This window comes from Squalius cephalus (assembly GCF_949319135.1).
Source record: "Squalius cephalus genome assembly, chromosome: 5".
Classification (NCBI taxonomy): Eukaryota; Metazoa; Chordata; class Actinopteri; order Cypriniformes; family Leuciscidae; genus Squalius; species Squalius cephalus.
Window position 1 is genome coordinate 47,867,302 of NC_137126.1, and position 16,053 is coordinate 47,883,354.

A 16,053-nucleotide genomic window follows, 5' to 3' on the forward strand; every position below is an offset into this window, starting at 1 on the left:
GAAGCTCATCTCTCTTTTTTTCATGTAAAATTTATTTTATTACTAGGACACCAATTGAACCTTACTGACATGGAGGGCAAAAGTTATAATCACTTAGCAAATCCAAAACATTTTGCTAGCTAATGAGAAATTAGTATAATTAAAATTAGTATAATTTTTGTATTGGTGGATCAACCAAAGTATCATTTCTTTGCTCATGATGTATGATGAGTCTTCTGCACTTACCTGAGACAACCGGTGAAGAAACTTCAAACATTTAATGCTTCACACATCCCGCATCTGTGGCTTCTGTGTAACTGAAATAGCATTTGCAGTTAGTTATGTTACTTTTTATTTTATTTTTATTTTTTTCAAACAAACTTGCTTTCAAGGTATCACTTATGCATTCACTGGGAATCAACACATATGACATTGGCATTGCTACTGTTTGAGCTTTAGGAATGCTTTTAAAGAAAATGGTATTTTTGACCACATAAATGCAGCCTTGAGGGGCAAGAGACTTCTTTCAAAAACATTTTTTGAAAATCGTACTTATTCCAAATTTTTGACCTTTATTACAAACTAATCATGGTGTAATTAATCTAAAAACCCAACCTTTTGCTATATACTGCTAAAATCATCTGAACTGAGTCAGATTTACTGAACAAAAAGTGTTTGTGTGTCTGTGTGTGGGGAACTAGCATCAAGCCTTTTTCAAACAATGGGTGATCGTAATTTCATCAAAACCTATTTTGCAGCGGAAAATAAAAAGCTGATGCAGTACTAAACAGCTCACATGTGCAGTGCACTCAAACATTAAGATATATTCTCTTGACAAAAGTATTTTTTTTATACATGTAATTGTTCTGGACTATTCTCGGCTATGATAATGTATTCATCCAGACAACTCCTCTCCCATGGCCTCATGGGACACAGTGGAAGCAGTAAATCACATAGGATTTTTTTTGTAGGAAACTACTTTTTCATGAAGTAATTTTAAGACATACTACTCATGTAACACTTTACTATTTGTAAAATGTAGAGCATTTAATACAAGGCCCGAGCCTGAAAAATATCCTATTGTCAATATAGCACAACAACCTCTTATTGATTATACTATTTAATTACATAAAATACTGTTTTAGTAATATTTAAAACATATAATTCCCCTCACTTAAAAAAAATATATCTAATTTACAACTTTTAAAACCGTCTGAAATCTAAATTCACCGAAACATGCCATCTTTCAGCATATAACGTTAAGTTAGCCTAAAATTAAAAAGATGCTTTGCTAACGGCTGTGCTCGAGTACGTTAGCGCTGAACTAACTTTTCCAACTAATATCGATATTTAAATCGTCAGATATGAACTCATTGAGCATCAATATACATTATTAGCCCAACATTATTAACTTTTGTCTCGGTAAAAGCAGCATTCAGTGATCTAACGTTAATTCAAAAACAATGACGCGACCACAAATACAAACGTAAGGTAAGTAAATTTTTCCGATTCGTCAGACTTCTAATAAAATTATTAAAACGTTGTCATTGAGAATCTGCTTATACCTACTATCGATCTGTTTTGAGGTGTTTCGTGTACTTCTGCACATTACATACCCGTGAAAGGAAAACATGAGAAGAAATCGCACTTGACAAATTTAATTGACGAACTGAATTTGATGCGCATGCGCAGTAGCTTCAGTAGCATCATCCTTGAGCTGTATGGATCCAATCCGCCTATAAAAAGTCGAATTTATGACAAAAGGACATTACAATTTAGATTTTTTAAAATATCTTAATTATGACTCAGTAGCCTATGTTATGAGTTATGACTCAGTATCTCAATTATGACTTTTTAATCTCTTCAATCATAAATGACTATTACTTTGTTATCATTTCTCAATTTCAATCTCATATAATTATGACGTTTTATGTCAATTATGACATAGTAAGCCATAATTATGTCGCTTGTGTCATATTTTAAGTCATAATTATGACTTTTATGTCATATTTAAGATTGACCAAAGCACAATTTTTTTATTATGTGGCGGAAATTATCTCCAATAGATAAAAGCAAGCACACACTTACTTTGAAATAAATAAACCAGAGGTCTTTCTGTACCAAAATGTTCATTTTAACCATGCTAATTCTGGGTAAATGACAAACCACAGTGAAACTGAGTGAAAACAGATGATGCTGAAAACACTGAGCAAGCAGTTTTAATTAGTCATTTAGCTGATGTGTTTCTGTAGAATAACTTACAGCACTTGTTACAGGTCAATATCCTTTGAAATGAGGAACGGAAAGTGCTGTGTTGTTATACACTAATGCCCTGTTCACTGTCATTGCAGGAGCTCTTTTGAATGTGTTTTGGATTCTCTAGAAAGCAAGTAACTGCAAAAGTTATGATGCTCTATCAGAAAACTGACAGTTGTGAAGAAATCATGAAAATGGACATGGAATATGAACGGAAGGCGACATTTAACAAAGGTTTGCTATGATACTAAATTGTATTTGATACAGAAATATGTCTTTGTATTGTGTATGAGAGAAAGAGTTTTACTTTGTTGTACAACTACCTTAAATGCCTGGTAACACTTTATAATCACTTTAAGCAATAAGGTGCTGTATCGTGAATAAGTCACGGCTGAAGGGCGTGGTTAGGCACGACGCGAAGCATTATACATTATATGATGCTTAAAGAAATGAACCTTCAAATTCTATTCAAAACAGAATTATTATAGCATTTGATTAATTATTTGAATGAACTATTGAACTGAACATTGAGGCTAATGTTTGTTAATTATTACTGTGAACATTTTGAACAAAGACACAAAACCACTAAAGGAACATGGTGATTGAAAAAATATGAGATGGAAGGGAAAAAATATTCCCCTGAAAACCTTTCCGTTTGCTCACAAAACCTTTCCGTTGTAAGACTACTAATTAAATTTTAAGCTTTGGAGTTCCTCCTACAACAACTGAATGGATGCAGGCGTGAAGTGTTTCGTAAAATACTTTCCTGATCATACTGCACATCACATTCACATTTATCCACATTTGCATTCAAGATTTTTATCAGTTCTTGCTTTCTCTGGGAATTGAATCCATGACCTTAGTGTTGCTAGTGCTGTGCGCTACTGTTTAAGGAACAGGAAGGCTGTCTTGCTTTAAAGAAATAAAAGAAAGTAGCCTAGAATGTGATTTCTCATGGTGTGTTGTTTTCTGTAGGTCGTCCATGTAGCAGAAAAACTGGCATCTTTGTGCTTGTAGGAACAGTCTGCATGATTATTTTCATCATCATGACTTCTGTCATCTGTGAGTGGTTAACATCATACTTTGAAAGTGTTGCGTTGTAAAATATTTGCATTTTAAAAAGTGAGTAATGCAAAAAAAATTATACATAATTGTGGTATGCATGTTTACAGCCTTTAAATTATGCTGATTACAAAAAAGTTTGTTTTTGTTCCCAGTTTTTCATCAACAAAGAACATTCTCAGTGCTGGAGAGTTGGATGAACATTCATAGTTTCAATCAAACTTCAGTCAAACCTCAAGAAAAGAATATTGAGACCTTGCTGACCAATCTTGCCTCTTCATTCACATCCAAACAAGAGGAAAACCAACAAAAGCTGGGTGATTTAAATTTTTTATTATGGACTGTAGCCTACATTTAAATTCTCCAAAACCAACACACGTCAAGGATTATGTTGTGTTTTGTGTTAGTTTCATTCCTGTGTGTTTGTTTCATGTGATTCAGTTCAGTTTAGTCTTAAGGTCCTTGCACACAGATTTCGAAATTCTCATCCAAAATTTTCGCATATTAAAAAATAAATATGACCTCATGTTATGTCAATCACGTTTACAAGATACACACTGCCTCCGAAACATTTGTCCGTCATAAAAAAATTCAGATCGGGTTCGATTTTCTATGTTTTTCGCAACGTAAGCAAGTATTTTGAGAGGTGTTTTGACAATTCACAGCCACCGAATGACGAATATGAAAATACTCGTATGAAATGTCCTTGCACACTGATTTCGAAGGTCTCGTCCGAAATTTTCGCACATTAAAAAAATAAATACGATCTCATGTTATAGGCTATCATTTACATTTACACAATGCCTTTTTTCGTATCCGGTAGCAAGCATTTTGAGAGGTGTTTTTACAATTCAGAGCCACCGAATGACGAATACGAAAAAAACGCATATGAAAATTTCTGACTCGGTGTGCAAGGAACTTTAGGGTATGTTTACACGACAACGATATGCTTAAAAGAGAGAAGTTTTTCCTTTGGGTTTTCTTAGATGACACCATTGTCGAAACGATCCCCATTGAAATCCGATCCGTGAAAATGATTAAAAACGTACTTGGTTACTTACGTAACCTCGGTTCCCTTAGAGATAAGGGAACGAGTACTGCGTTGCAAACGCTGTGGGAAAACTCCTTTTCTCGAGAATATTGAAGCCTTTATTTTAAAACGCATTGCTGCAACACAGGCGAGAGCACCAGGCTCGCACGAGCGAGCTGATAGGCTGTGCTGTGGGCAACTGCACGAACCAATGGCGGATCGGCAGAGGCGCGCGAACCAATCAGGGCGCTTGGCACACTGCCAGTGTCAAGCGCGCGAAACTGCACGTGACCGTAGAATATAAATATAGAGAATAATCCGCCATTTGACAGGTATAATCGACTGAAGCGAAAAACACCTGACATAAGAGAAATAGCACGGCAAGGCAACGCAGTACTCGTTCCCTTATCTCTAAGGGAACCGAGGTTACGTAAGTAACCAAGTACGTTCCCTTACGAGAACGTTCTCTCGTACTGCGTTGCAAACGCTGTGGGAACGCTATTTAAAACGCCGTGCTATTAATCTTTTGGCCGCTCTGACTCACCAGAAGTTCCGGGAAGTTACAGAATAGCCAGGATAAACGAGACCGAACATCGGGCCCAGAGATTATCCAATAATTAAGATCTGGGCCGAGGGCCAGATTAACTTAACCACAATTCAAAGTGACAGCCGTGTGTCCAATTTCAAAACTAGTCTGGGTCCACAGAGCCAGGGTCTAGATGGAAAAAACTTGTGTCTGCAAAGCAGAGTCATTTAAGTTGTAAAAACTCACAAATGTGGACGGAGCGGACCAACCGGCCGCCACACAATTGTCCTGGATAGGAACACTCACGTGTGGGCGGTTTTCAGAGAGAGGGGCTTGAGATCTGCCGACTGAAGTGGTTCAAAGGGAGGTCCCCTAAGAGCCCGCAGGACCAGAGAAAGGTCCCAGGCCGGTACAGACGGTGGCCGAGGCGGGTTAAGCCTTCTGGCGCCCTTAAGGAAACGAACTATAAGGTCGCTTTTACCTAAGGAGGCTCCGGCTTCCAATACGTGAAAAGCAGCAATGGCTGCCACGTACACTTTGAGAGTGTAGGGGGAGCGACCCGCATCCAACATCTCTTGCAGAAAAGAAAGCACTTTTGGCACTTCACAAGTGTGTGGGTCGAGGTTTCGAGCTAAACACCAGCTGGAGAACACTGACCATTTAAGGTGATAGAGGCGTCTAGTAGATGGAGCTCTAGCCTCCATAATAGTGTTCAGGACACCCTCTGGGAGATCCTGGGGTACCCGTTGAGTGGCCATACATGTAGGGCCCACAAGTCGGGACGGGGATGCCAGATTGTCCTGTTGGCCTGAGCCAGAAGGTCGCACCTCAGTGGAATTGGCCACGGGTCTGTTACAGACAGTTGCATCAACTCTGGGAACCAAATCTGGGTCCGCCAGAGAGGAGCCACCAAGAGAACCGCGCTTTTGGTGTCCCTGATCCGTTCGATGACCTGAGGGAGCATCGAGACCGGAGGAAACGCATAGAGAGGAAGGTTGGGCCAGTCGTGGGCCAACGCATCCCTGTTCTTTGAAAAGAAGACTGGGCAGGGACAGTTGTCTTCTGAGGCAAAAAGATCTACTTCTGCCTTCCCGAAGACCTCCCAAAGCAGGAGAACTGTCTGAGGGTGGAGAGACCATTCCTCTGGGGGAACTCTGCCCCGAGAAAGCATGTCTGCTCCTGTGTTCAACGTGCCTGGCACGTGAGCTGCCCTGAGCGAGCGCAGGTTGGTGTGAGCCCATAGTAGGAGCTGCGTGGCTATGGCAAACAGGTTGCGGGACCTGAGGCCGCCCTGGCGATTTATGTAAGAGACCACCGACATATTGTCCGTTCGGACCAGCACGTGGTGTCCAGCCAGGTGTGGGAGGAAGGTTTTTAGGGCTAGAAAAACTGCTCTCATTTCGAGGCAGTTGATGTGTAGGCGTTTCTCCGAGCTCGACCAGAGGCCGGAGGCAGGCCTGCCCTCGTACAGAGCTCCCCAACCCGAGTTGGAAGCGTCTGTTGAAATCACCCTCCTCTCTGAGACCACCCCCATGCTTACGCCCTGCTGGTACCAGCTGGCGTCTTTCCAAGGGGCCAGGGCTTGAACACAGCGCTGGTCCACCTTGATAATCAAGTGGCCTGAGTGCCAGGCGTGGGGTGGCACCAGAGGTGCTAACCACAGCTGAAGAGGACGCATACGCAGTAGGCCGAGTTGGAGTACTGATGATGCAGAGGCCATCAGGCCAAGGATCCTCTGAAACGTTCTGAGGGGTACATAAGAGCCCTCTGTGAACGATGCTGCGAGCTGCTGAATCGTTAGAGCACGGGCCGGTGTGGGCCATGCTCTCATAAGTACGGAGTTGAGAACTGTTCCCAGGAACGTGATACATTGGCTGGGCAACAGAATACTCTTGGCAAAATTGACCCTGAGCCCTAGACATTCCAGATGTCTGAGGAGCCAGGCTCTGTGAGTATGTGACTCCGCCTCTGACTGAGTCAGTATGAGCCAGTCGTCGAGGTAGTTCAGGATGCGCATGCCCCGCTGTCTCAGGGGGGAGAGAGCTGCATCCATGCACTTCGTGAATGTACGAGGTGCCAGTGCCAGTCCAAATGGTAGGACTGTGTACTGGTATGTCTGCCCCTCAAAGGCGAATCTCAAGAATGGCCTGTGGTGGGGGTTCACTTGAATGTGAAAGTAAGCGTCTTTTAGATCTATTGAGAAAAACCAGTCGCCTGGGCGAATTTGCGCCAGGATGTGTCTGGTCGTGAGCATTCTGAACGGCCGTGACATGAGAGCCTTGTTCAGATGTCTGAGATCTAAAATGGGTCTCAGGCCGCCGTCTTTCTTTGGAACAAGAAAGTAACGGCTGTAAAAACCTGACTCGCTCTGAGAAGGGGGGATCTTCTCGATGGCCCCTTTGGCCAGCAGACTTAACACTTCGGTGCGGAGGACATGACTCAGTGTGCTCCTTACCGTGGTTTGTATAACCGCGCGAAAACGCGGTGGTCTGCGGGCGAACTGAAGCGAGTAACCGCGCTTTATGATGTTCATTACCCATTCTGAAACTCCGGGGATAGCTTGCCAAGCTAGAGCCCGCAGAGCCAGAGGCATTATCATATCTGGAACGCCCGGAGTTGGGGGTTCGAACTGACATGTATGTGAGGGAGAAATTTTGCTTGATTTGTGCTTTTTGTGGGTCGCTGTTAAAACAGCGTTTGTGTGCAGGGGTGCGTGACAGGTGACGGGCCCATGTACTGCATTTAAAACTGCTCCAACCGCCTGAACTGAAGAGGGGGCTGAGAGTAGCACTCGAGCGATCTTCGGGGCTGGTCCGGCCGCGGCGGGACAATGACCCCTCTTTATGCCGGTTAGGACGGCTTCTTGGGCTCGTGATCGAGCGTGAGCTTCGGCCGCGGGCCCTGGCGCTTAGGGAACGGGAACCGCTTTGCATGCTTCAGGCGCTGGCTGGTCTCAGCCACTGGGCGGGGCTGGAGGACTTGTGAAGCTACCCTCTCAGGTCGCGGCGTGCTCTTGGGGCGCCGTTGGACCGAACTGGAGCGTTTTGGTAGAAAATGCTTCATAGCGCTGGAAGCTTTCTGAGCCTCAGTGAAGCGTTCTGCGAAGCCGCTGACAGATGGGCCGAAGAGACCAGATGCTGTGACTGGAGAATCGAGGAAGGCGGTCTTGTCTGCGTCCCTGATTTCAGTCAAAGTCAGCCACAGGTGGCGCTCTAAAACAACCAGGCTGGCCATGTTGCGGCCCAGGGCTTGAGCGGTGGTCTTTGTGGCCCGTAGCGCCAAATCCGTCGCACTTCTGAGGTCCTTAAAAGTGTCTGGGTCAGGGCCTGACTCGTCCATGGAGCGGAGGAGCTTCGCCTGAAACACTTGAAGGGTCGCCATGACGTGAAGAGCATAGGCGGCTTGACCGGCGGCAGCATAAGCGCGGCTGGCAATGGCCGAAGTGGTTCTGCACGGCTTGGATGGGTGCACAGTCTTAGACCTCCAACTTCCTGCAGTGGGAGGGCATAAGTGTGCAGCGACCGCTTCCTCCAGTGGGGGGAGACACACATAACCTTTTTCGTCAGCGCCGTCAACAGTGGAGAGCGTTGAAGAAGCAGATGAGCGCGTTCGCGCTGAAAAGGGCGCGCGCCAGCTTTTAGTGAGCTCCTCGTGGACCTCAGGCAGAAATGGAGCGGCGCGCTGACGAGGGGCCTGTTGGCGCCCCGGCAGGTACCACTCGTCGAGGCGGCTTCTGGCAGGCTCGGCTGGGGAAAGCCAGTCGAGTCCCAACTCGTTGACAGCGCGAGACATGACACGGAAGAGTTCGGCATCGATGTTCGCTCGAGTGTCAGAAGGATCTAACTGAGAGGGGGGGGCGGGGTCCGCGGAGCCCGACCAATCCTCACTCTCAGATGCCGCCACAGAAACTGCGTCGTCCATATCTTCAGCAGATCCGCCAAAAGAGACGAGTCCCGCCGCTTCAGACGAGGGGCGTTGGTCGCTCTGAGAGAACAGAACTGGAGAAGAGGGCGTGGGCGAAGCACGTGCAGAAGGACCCGGCGTGCATTCGCTAAACTCACCGCGTTCAGGACGCCTCTGATCGCGCCGCTTCTTCCTACGGGGCTCGCGGGGCGCCGAAGATGGAAGATGGGCGGAATCACTCACCGACGAAGCGAGCGCGAGTCTCGAGCGGAGAGTAGAAACAGGCATCACGTCGCAGAGAAGGCAGCCGCCTTTAGTGAGCGCTGACTCGGCGTGCTCAGGGCCGAGACAGGCAGCACACTGTGTGTGTCTGTCAGACACATGCAGGGGAACCCCGCAGGATTCGCAGATAGAGAGCGGCATTTGCAACAACGCCGCGCGCTGTGAAAACAGCGATTTTGCTCTTTTAGAAAGAGAGAGAAAAAGGATACTCGTCGGATGCCACAGGGAAACGCTCAGCTGGCAGATGCCGGGATGCGAAGCTGTTCCGCTGGACGGCTGTTCGACGACGAGCGGCTTCTTTATCCGGAGAAGATCAGCGACGAGGTGAGTCGAGAGCTGAAGGAGATTAAATCTGTCAAATGGCGGATTATTCTCTATATTTATATTCTACGGTCACGTGCAGTTTCGCGCACTTGACACTGGCAGTGTGCCAAGCGCCCTGATTGGTTCGCGCGCCTCTGCCGATCCGCCATTGGTTCGTGCAGTTGCCCACAGCACAGCCTATCAGCTCGCTCGTGCGAGCCTGGTGCTCTCGCCTGTGCTGCAGCAATGCATTTTAAAATAAAGGCTTCAATATTCTCGAGAAAAGGAGTTTTCCCACAGCGTTTGCAACGCAGTACGAGAGAACGTTCTCATAAGGGAACGCTGTATTCTGCTGCCAGGCCATAAGATGTCGAATTGGCGATGAAAGACACTGAACATGTAGCTAATACACGTCTTCATTTTCAGTTTAACGTTTTTGTTGTTTACACGAAGACCGTTTTCAAAAACTTACACTTTGAAACCCATTTTCAAAAGTTTGCTTTTTCAGGAACCCAAAACACCGTTTTTGTGTAAACGAACGGCCAAAACGCATAAAAAGTTTGACATTTTTTGTTGAAAACGGTGTCGTGTAAACAGCCCCTCAATTACCTCCCAGTTCGTCTCCTTGGTTACTGATTATGTTCAGCTGTCTGTCATTAAGTTTCCCATTAATACTCCGTTTCATTCAGTTCATTGTCGTTTCTCGTCTGTAGTGTGAGTAGTTTATGTGATCATTCTCTGTGCATTCATCTATGTATTACCTTAATGTTTATTAAAGAAAGTTAGCATTGATCTTCATCATCTTCATTCTGTAAACTACCACATTTGTTGCTGACAACATGAAAATCGATCCCCCCTACCAGGACACAACTGTGTATTTCTGACTGTAATATCAGGACTTGTTTTGCTTCTTTTTCACAGAGCGCCAGCAAGGTCTGTCACACGCTGAAGTGAAGAGTTTGATGAACAGTTTGAGTCTTGCTGTGTCAGCGCTGACATCCAAACTAAATGATGCAGGTCTGCAAATCTGATCATTTAAAGGAGATAACCATAAGAAATACTTTTAAGAGCAAACTATCATATTCATGATTGTTTATCAATCATATATATTATTTTTTTCCTTTCACATTTGGCAACCAAGTGCAGAAACAGACTGAAACACAAAAACTATTAGACTATTTAAAAACCGCTGTTACTTCTCTACAGTCTGATCTACAAAACAGGCAACGTGACTTTGGTAAGACAGAAAGGCAAAATTAATATGAATTTTAAGTTATTTCATGAATTAATAAGACCTTATAGTGAACATGTAATTATCTTGTTATGCTGTCTTTTAAAATATCTCATATAACATTAACTGTATCTGGTTATGATACTTTGGGCCACACTCAAATCTCAGCATGTTTTCTTATTGGAGACATTAACACTGAATATATTTCCAAGGAATTTCAATTGCAAGGAACGGTATAGGGAAAATATTAATATTTAAAGTTCAATGAAGTAAGTGCATAAAGTACAAAGAGAATTTAACATGTTATTTCATTTGTTAACATTAGTTAGATTCGTTAGTTAGCATGAACTATCAATGAACAATACTTCTAAAGAATTTATTAATCTTAGTTAATGTTAATGTAATGTACTTTGAACTATGAATATTTTTATTAAGCAACTTTTAAGGTGAAGTAATCGATTTCTGAAAAACGCTGCTAAAAGTGGATTTTATAGAGCACTACAACACACTTGTAGCCAGTCAGCAATAGGGGGTGTGTCCACTCATAATGGGGGAGAAGAGAGTGAGCCAATCAGCAGTAGGGGGCGTGTCCACTCATAATGGGGGAGGAGAGAGTGAGCTAATCAGCAGTAGGGGCGTGTCCACTCATAATGGGGGAGAAGAGAGTGAGCCAATCAGCAGTAGGGGGCGTGTCCACTCATAATGGGGGAGGTGAGAGAGAGTGAGCTAATCAGCAGTACTAGGGAGCATGGCTGCGTTCAGCTCGACAAAACGTTGCACAACGTTTTTTAAACAAACGGTGATGCGTTGAACACACTGTTCTGATGACGCAAGAGTTGCAACTATGGCAGCTGAGAAGGCCATTCTTTGTGTTATTTGTGAAGAATTTTTGGAACCTGATGAAGTCGGTATAAATATGTGTTTAATACTACAAAATATGCCTGATGTTACAGTTACTGCACTTGCCGCCCAGAACAAAAGAGAACATCCCAATCGAGTGAAGGGATTGCTGAAACTGAAATGGAAGCACACATCTTACCTAATTCAGAATAAAACACATCTATTTAGCCTCACATACTGACTTTATTTGTAGTTACTGTTTTAATACCCTTTATTTTCTTTCTCATTTTTAGGAAAAGCACTTAATTACCATTGTTTATTTCTATACCAAATGTCATACACTTGCAATGAAGCTAAAAATATAAACAACTACATCATTATGTTGATATCCTATATTTTTACAATAAAACTTACGACAAACATGTCTTCTAATATCCTCAGTTGTTGCATCGAACACATTTGTAAATTACTTTCATTGAACCCATTGTGCGAGTTCACTTTAATACCACGTGCTTTATATACATGTTGCTGCTGATTGGACTGCAGTTCTGACACACCCACCAAACAAGAGAAAACGTATCTCAAACCCCGTTGCACACCGGTGCACGCCGTTTCCAGGAAACATGACGTTCAACCCGGAAACCGTAGCAAAACGTTGCGCACCGTTTTGAACTTGAACGTGCCCCATGTCTACTCATGATGGGGGAGGAGAGAGTGAGCCAATCAGCAGTAGTGGGCGTGTCCACTCATAATGGAGGAGGAGAGAGTGAGCCAATCAGCAGTAGGGGGCATATTTTTATATTTTCTCATTCACAAAGCCATTATTTCTATGCACTCAGTGATCTTGCAGATCCAGTATATTGTATTTATGGCTTTTGTCTCATGTTTAAGAGTCTCTGTCGAGTTCAATGAGTGTCCTGAAGAGTTCAGTGTCAGATCTCACTTCATCTGTCGCATCTCTGTCCTCTAAACAACAGATCTCTGGTGAGTTGAGTACAATATTGCAATAACTGGATTATTGAGCATTGTGAATGTATAACTGAATCTATTGAATTGATCTCTTTTTTAGGCATGATTTCAGAAATATAATCATAATTGTTGGTTTCATGGACCTGCATGCTGATACTGACATTATTCTTTACATTGGAAATAATTGGATTGAAATTAAATTCACAGGACACTGACTGCAGAAAGTCTAACAAGGCCTGATGTGTTTAATTCTGTTCTAGAGGAGAGAGTCATGAACGCTCTGAAGGAGCTGAAATCTAACATGGGAAACAAAACAGCAGGTACTGCATCTACACTCTTTAAAAATAAAGCTTCCAAAAGAAGGTTTTCGCAGCGATTCCATAGAAGAAACATTTTTAGTTCCTCCATTTTTTCTTAGTGTTAAGAACCTTACAATCTTAAGAAGATTTTTACACTATGAAGAACCTTTTGTGGAATGGAAAGATTCCACGCATGTTAAAGGTTCTTCATGATTTAGATGCCTATAAAGAACATTTATATTTAAGAGTGTAGCGCTACTTTATGTAGTTAAAGGGAAAGTTCACCCAAAAATGAAAATCTTGTCATAAATTCGTAACGCATGAGAGCACCACAACACATGCGTGTTGTTGACGAGAGAGCAGATGTTGTTGTGTGAATGTGTGTTGGAGATAAATATTTTGTTAATAAAGTTTTTCTGAGCAAACAAAGCACTCATGTCGCTTCATCAAATTGAGGTTAAACCACTGTTGCACGTAATTTTATTTTCCTTTTTTGAAGTGACTTTAATCATATTTCAAGCAATTCAAACCCATCATGTTGAACAGTCAATTGTCTCAGATGAAGGAAATAATACATTATTTATCGGCTTTAATATATCGGCCAAATTTTCTAATCGGGCCGTTAACGATAACATTAAAAATGAACATATATCGTCCAATACCGATATGGTGGCCGATATATCACGCATCCCTAATTAATTTAATGATGTCTTTACACGCCTCCCTAATTAATTTAATGATGTCTTTACTACCTTTCTGGGCCTTGAAAGTGGTAGTTGCATAGACTGTCAATGGCGGGACAGAAAGTTTCAGATTTCATTAAAAAGATCTTCATTTGTGTTCCGAAGATGAACGAAAGTCTTAAGGGTTTGGAATTACATGAGTGTGAGTTTAATGACGGGACTTTCATCGGGTGAACTAATCCTTTAAATCTGCTCTTATTTTGCATCTCTTCTCTCTCTCTCACGCAGACGTCCCTGTAACCTGTAAATCTGGCTGGATATTGTACAAAAGGAGCTGTTTTTTGTTCTCCAATAATGAACTCAACTGGACTGAGGCACGAGATTACTGCAAAGCACAGGACGCGTTACTCCTCAAAATAGAAGAGGACGCGGAGGAGTGGGTGTGTAATGTTCATGGATAAGCATAACATAGCATTTTGATTTTACTTTTTTTTTATCAGTTTCTATCTTCCCCCCTAGGCATTTCTGCGCAAACATGCCATATCCGAGCACTACTGGGTCGGTCTTACGGATCAGAACACGGGCCAGTGGAGATGGGCAGATGACACTCCTTACACTATGAACAAAGAGTGAGCTGATTCAGGCATTATTCACTTTGATTTCTTAGCAAGCATGCACTTAAATAGCATGCATTTAAGTTTACATTTGAATCATATACATATACCTTTTAGAGGTTTAGTACCAAATTTTGGCTTCAAGATGGCATTACATTTACATGTTTATCCCTAAATATGATCTAATATCCACTTTACTTTCCAAGGCGTAAATGAGATTTTCTGTGAAGATTGTTTTAGCTGAAACTGTGGTCCTTGGTGATTCATTTAATGCAAGTCAATGACTACCATCCCTTTGAGAGTAAAAAAACAAAACAAAAAAGGCAAAACAAAATTAATATCTGTCGCTCCTGACGATTCACTAAAGGTATATGAAGCGAAACAATCGATCTGTGCGGGAAATTGAACATTTACAGTTAATGTGGAAGATGTTTTTTTTTTTTTTTGTAGAGATGCCCCTGAAACCATTAGTCACTTATTTTGTGAATGTCCAAAGGTATCCTGTTTTTGGAAAGATTTTAAAAATAACAAAAAGAAATTAACAAATTATCAAAAAAGAAGGTGTTAGAGGTGTTATAAGTAGAATTGAGAAAGTCTTGTTATTAGTGACACCGGTGGCCGTTAAGTGAACTGCAGCAGCACTTATTGCTCATGCTCAGGTCACGCACACGAGACTGAACGTGATTCAAGGGGGAAAAAATTCATATATATTAACAATTTAAAATGTATTTGGAAACAATATCTAAAAAGTAAGAACTTATGCAATGCTTCTTTTTTTTTTACATACCCCTGACATGTTTGGTTATGTTCTCAAAAAAAAAACAAAGTGCAGTACATGGTAAAATTATTTGAACTAGAAACCAATGTGTTTATGATTATGGCTATTAATTAAAATAATGTGATAACAAATACCAGTTTGCAATATTAAGCATAACAGACTGTGTTTGTAAAGGTAAAGTCGGACATCGGAAGCCTTGCACATTCAAGTCAACTCTTGCATTAAAATTAAGGTGGATCGTGGTCACAAAGTTTTCCATTTTCCAAATATTGCCCGTTATAATCATGAATAGGAAGCAGCTATACTTCAAGATAAGTAGAGGTGTTGGGATTAAATGCATATATAAAATGAACTTTAGATCGGATGGGATGCCAGAAAGTTATTATATGTGCAGATGCAATGGTGTGACATTTGTTGGTTGTCATTATTCACAGACACTGGTATCCCGGGCAGCCGGATGACTGGAAAGAACACGGACTTGGAGAGGAAGGAGAGGATTGTGGGCAGATTGCATATAGTTTGAAACTAAATGACAACCACTGCTCCAGCAAAATGAGATTTATTTGCAGTGTGTAATTCTGAAGCTGTGGTGTAGGCCCGATGGAATTTACTTATTTTTTGCTCCGTTTAAATTTTTCTGGATTTAATTTGAATGGTTAAATTTAATTCTAGTAATCAAAAAGCATGTCTAATTAATTTAAATAATTTAACATGACTTTATTAAAAGTTTAATAACAAATTACATGTTTAGGGCCCTATTAAATATGTTTGTTTTTGGGTTTTTTACCAAATTCTGTGTTTTCTGTTTTAAGATTTTTGGATTCCATTTTAATGGTTTGATTAAATGCTAATAATCAAAAAAGCATGTCTAATTAATTGAATTAATAAAAATAATTAATTAATTAAAAAAAAAATCTATGATTTTTTTTCAGAAATTTAAGGTATCTTTTAATCATATGAATAAAACATTTTTGTCAAACAAAGTGCTTACATTATCGCTTACATCATAGCTTACATTAACTTTTACTAGCAGTGATTTTAAATGGATTTCTCCAAATAGCATGCCAAACTTTACCTGTTAAAAAACTTCGCGACTGAGGCATCAGTGGGAAGCCCAACCTGTGTTTTGAGCGCACGCCATCGTGTGAATCGTGTTCACGAGCAAGTACGGCGGCCTTACGTAAACATATCACCAGAATGATTGACACTCAGGAGGACCAATAGTCTTGATGATCCACCCGGAAAAAGAAAATCCTCCGTTATACCTTTAAGTTCATTGGTGTTTTGTCATACTGCTA

The 16,053-nt window shown here is 41.8% G+C and overlaps 1 protein-coding gene across 1 annotated transcript; it reads left to right on the plus strand.

Annotated features, from left to right (window-relative positions):
* Positions 1 to 2,346: 2,346 nt before the first annotated feature.
* On the plus strand, positions 2,347 to 15,611 carry LOC307158867 (uncharacterized protein). Its single transcript, XM_079871834.1, has 9 exons — positions 2,347 to 2,469; positions 3,211 to 3,297; positions 3,453 to 3,614; positions 10,263 to 10,358; positions 12,304 to 12,396; positions 12,642 to 12,701; positions 13,652 to 13,803; positions 13,883 to 13,992; positions 15,190 to 15,611. The coding sequence occupies exons 1-9, from the start codon at positions 2,385 to 2,387 to the stop codon at positions 15,329 to 15,331; spliced, it is 987 nt and encodes a 328-aa protein (XP_079727960.1). The 5' UTR covers positions 2,347 to 2,384; the 3' UTR covers positions 15,332 to 15,611.
* The last annotated feature ends 442 nt before the right edge of the window (positions 15,612 to 16,053 follow it).

What these genes read in the sequence shown, in the direction of transcription:
- LOC307158867 (XM_079871834.1), top strand. Translation starts at nt 2,385, where the DNA reads ATGATGCTCTATCAGAAAACTGACAGTTGTGAAGAAATCATGAAAATG. An exon ending in GAAGGCGACATTTAACAAAG is followed by an intron (nt 2,470 to 3,210) that starts GTTTGCTATGAT and finishes TGTTTTCTGTAG; the next exon opens with GTCGTCCATGTAGCAGAAAA. An exon ending in CTCTAAACAACAGATCTCTG is followed by an intron (nt 12,397 to 12,641) that starts GTGAGTTGAGTA and finishes ATTCTGTTCTAG; the next exon opens with AGGAGAGAGTCATGAACGCT.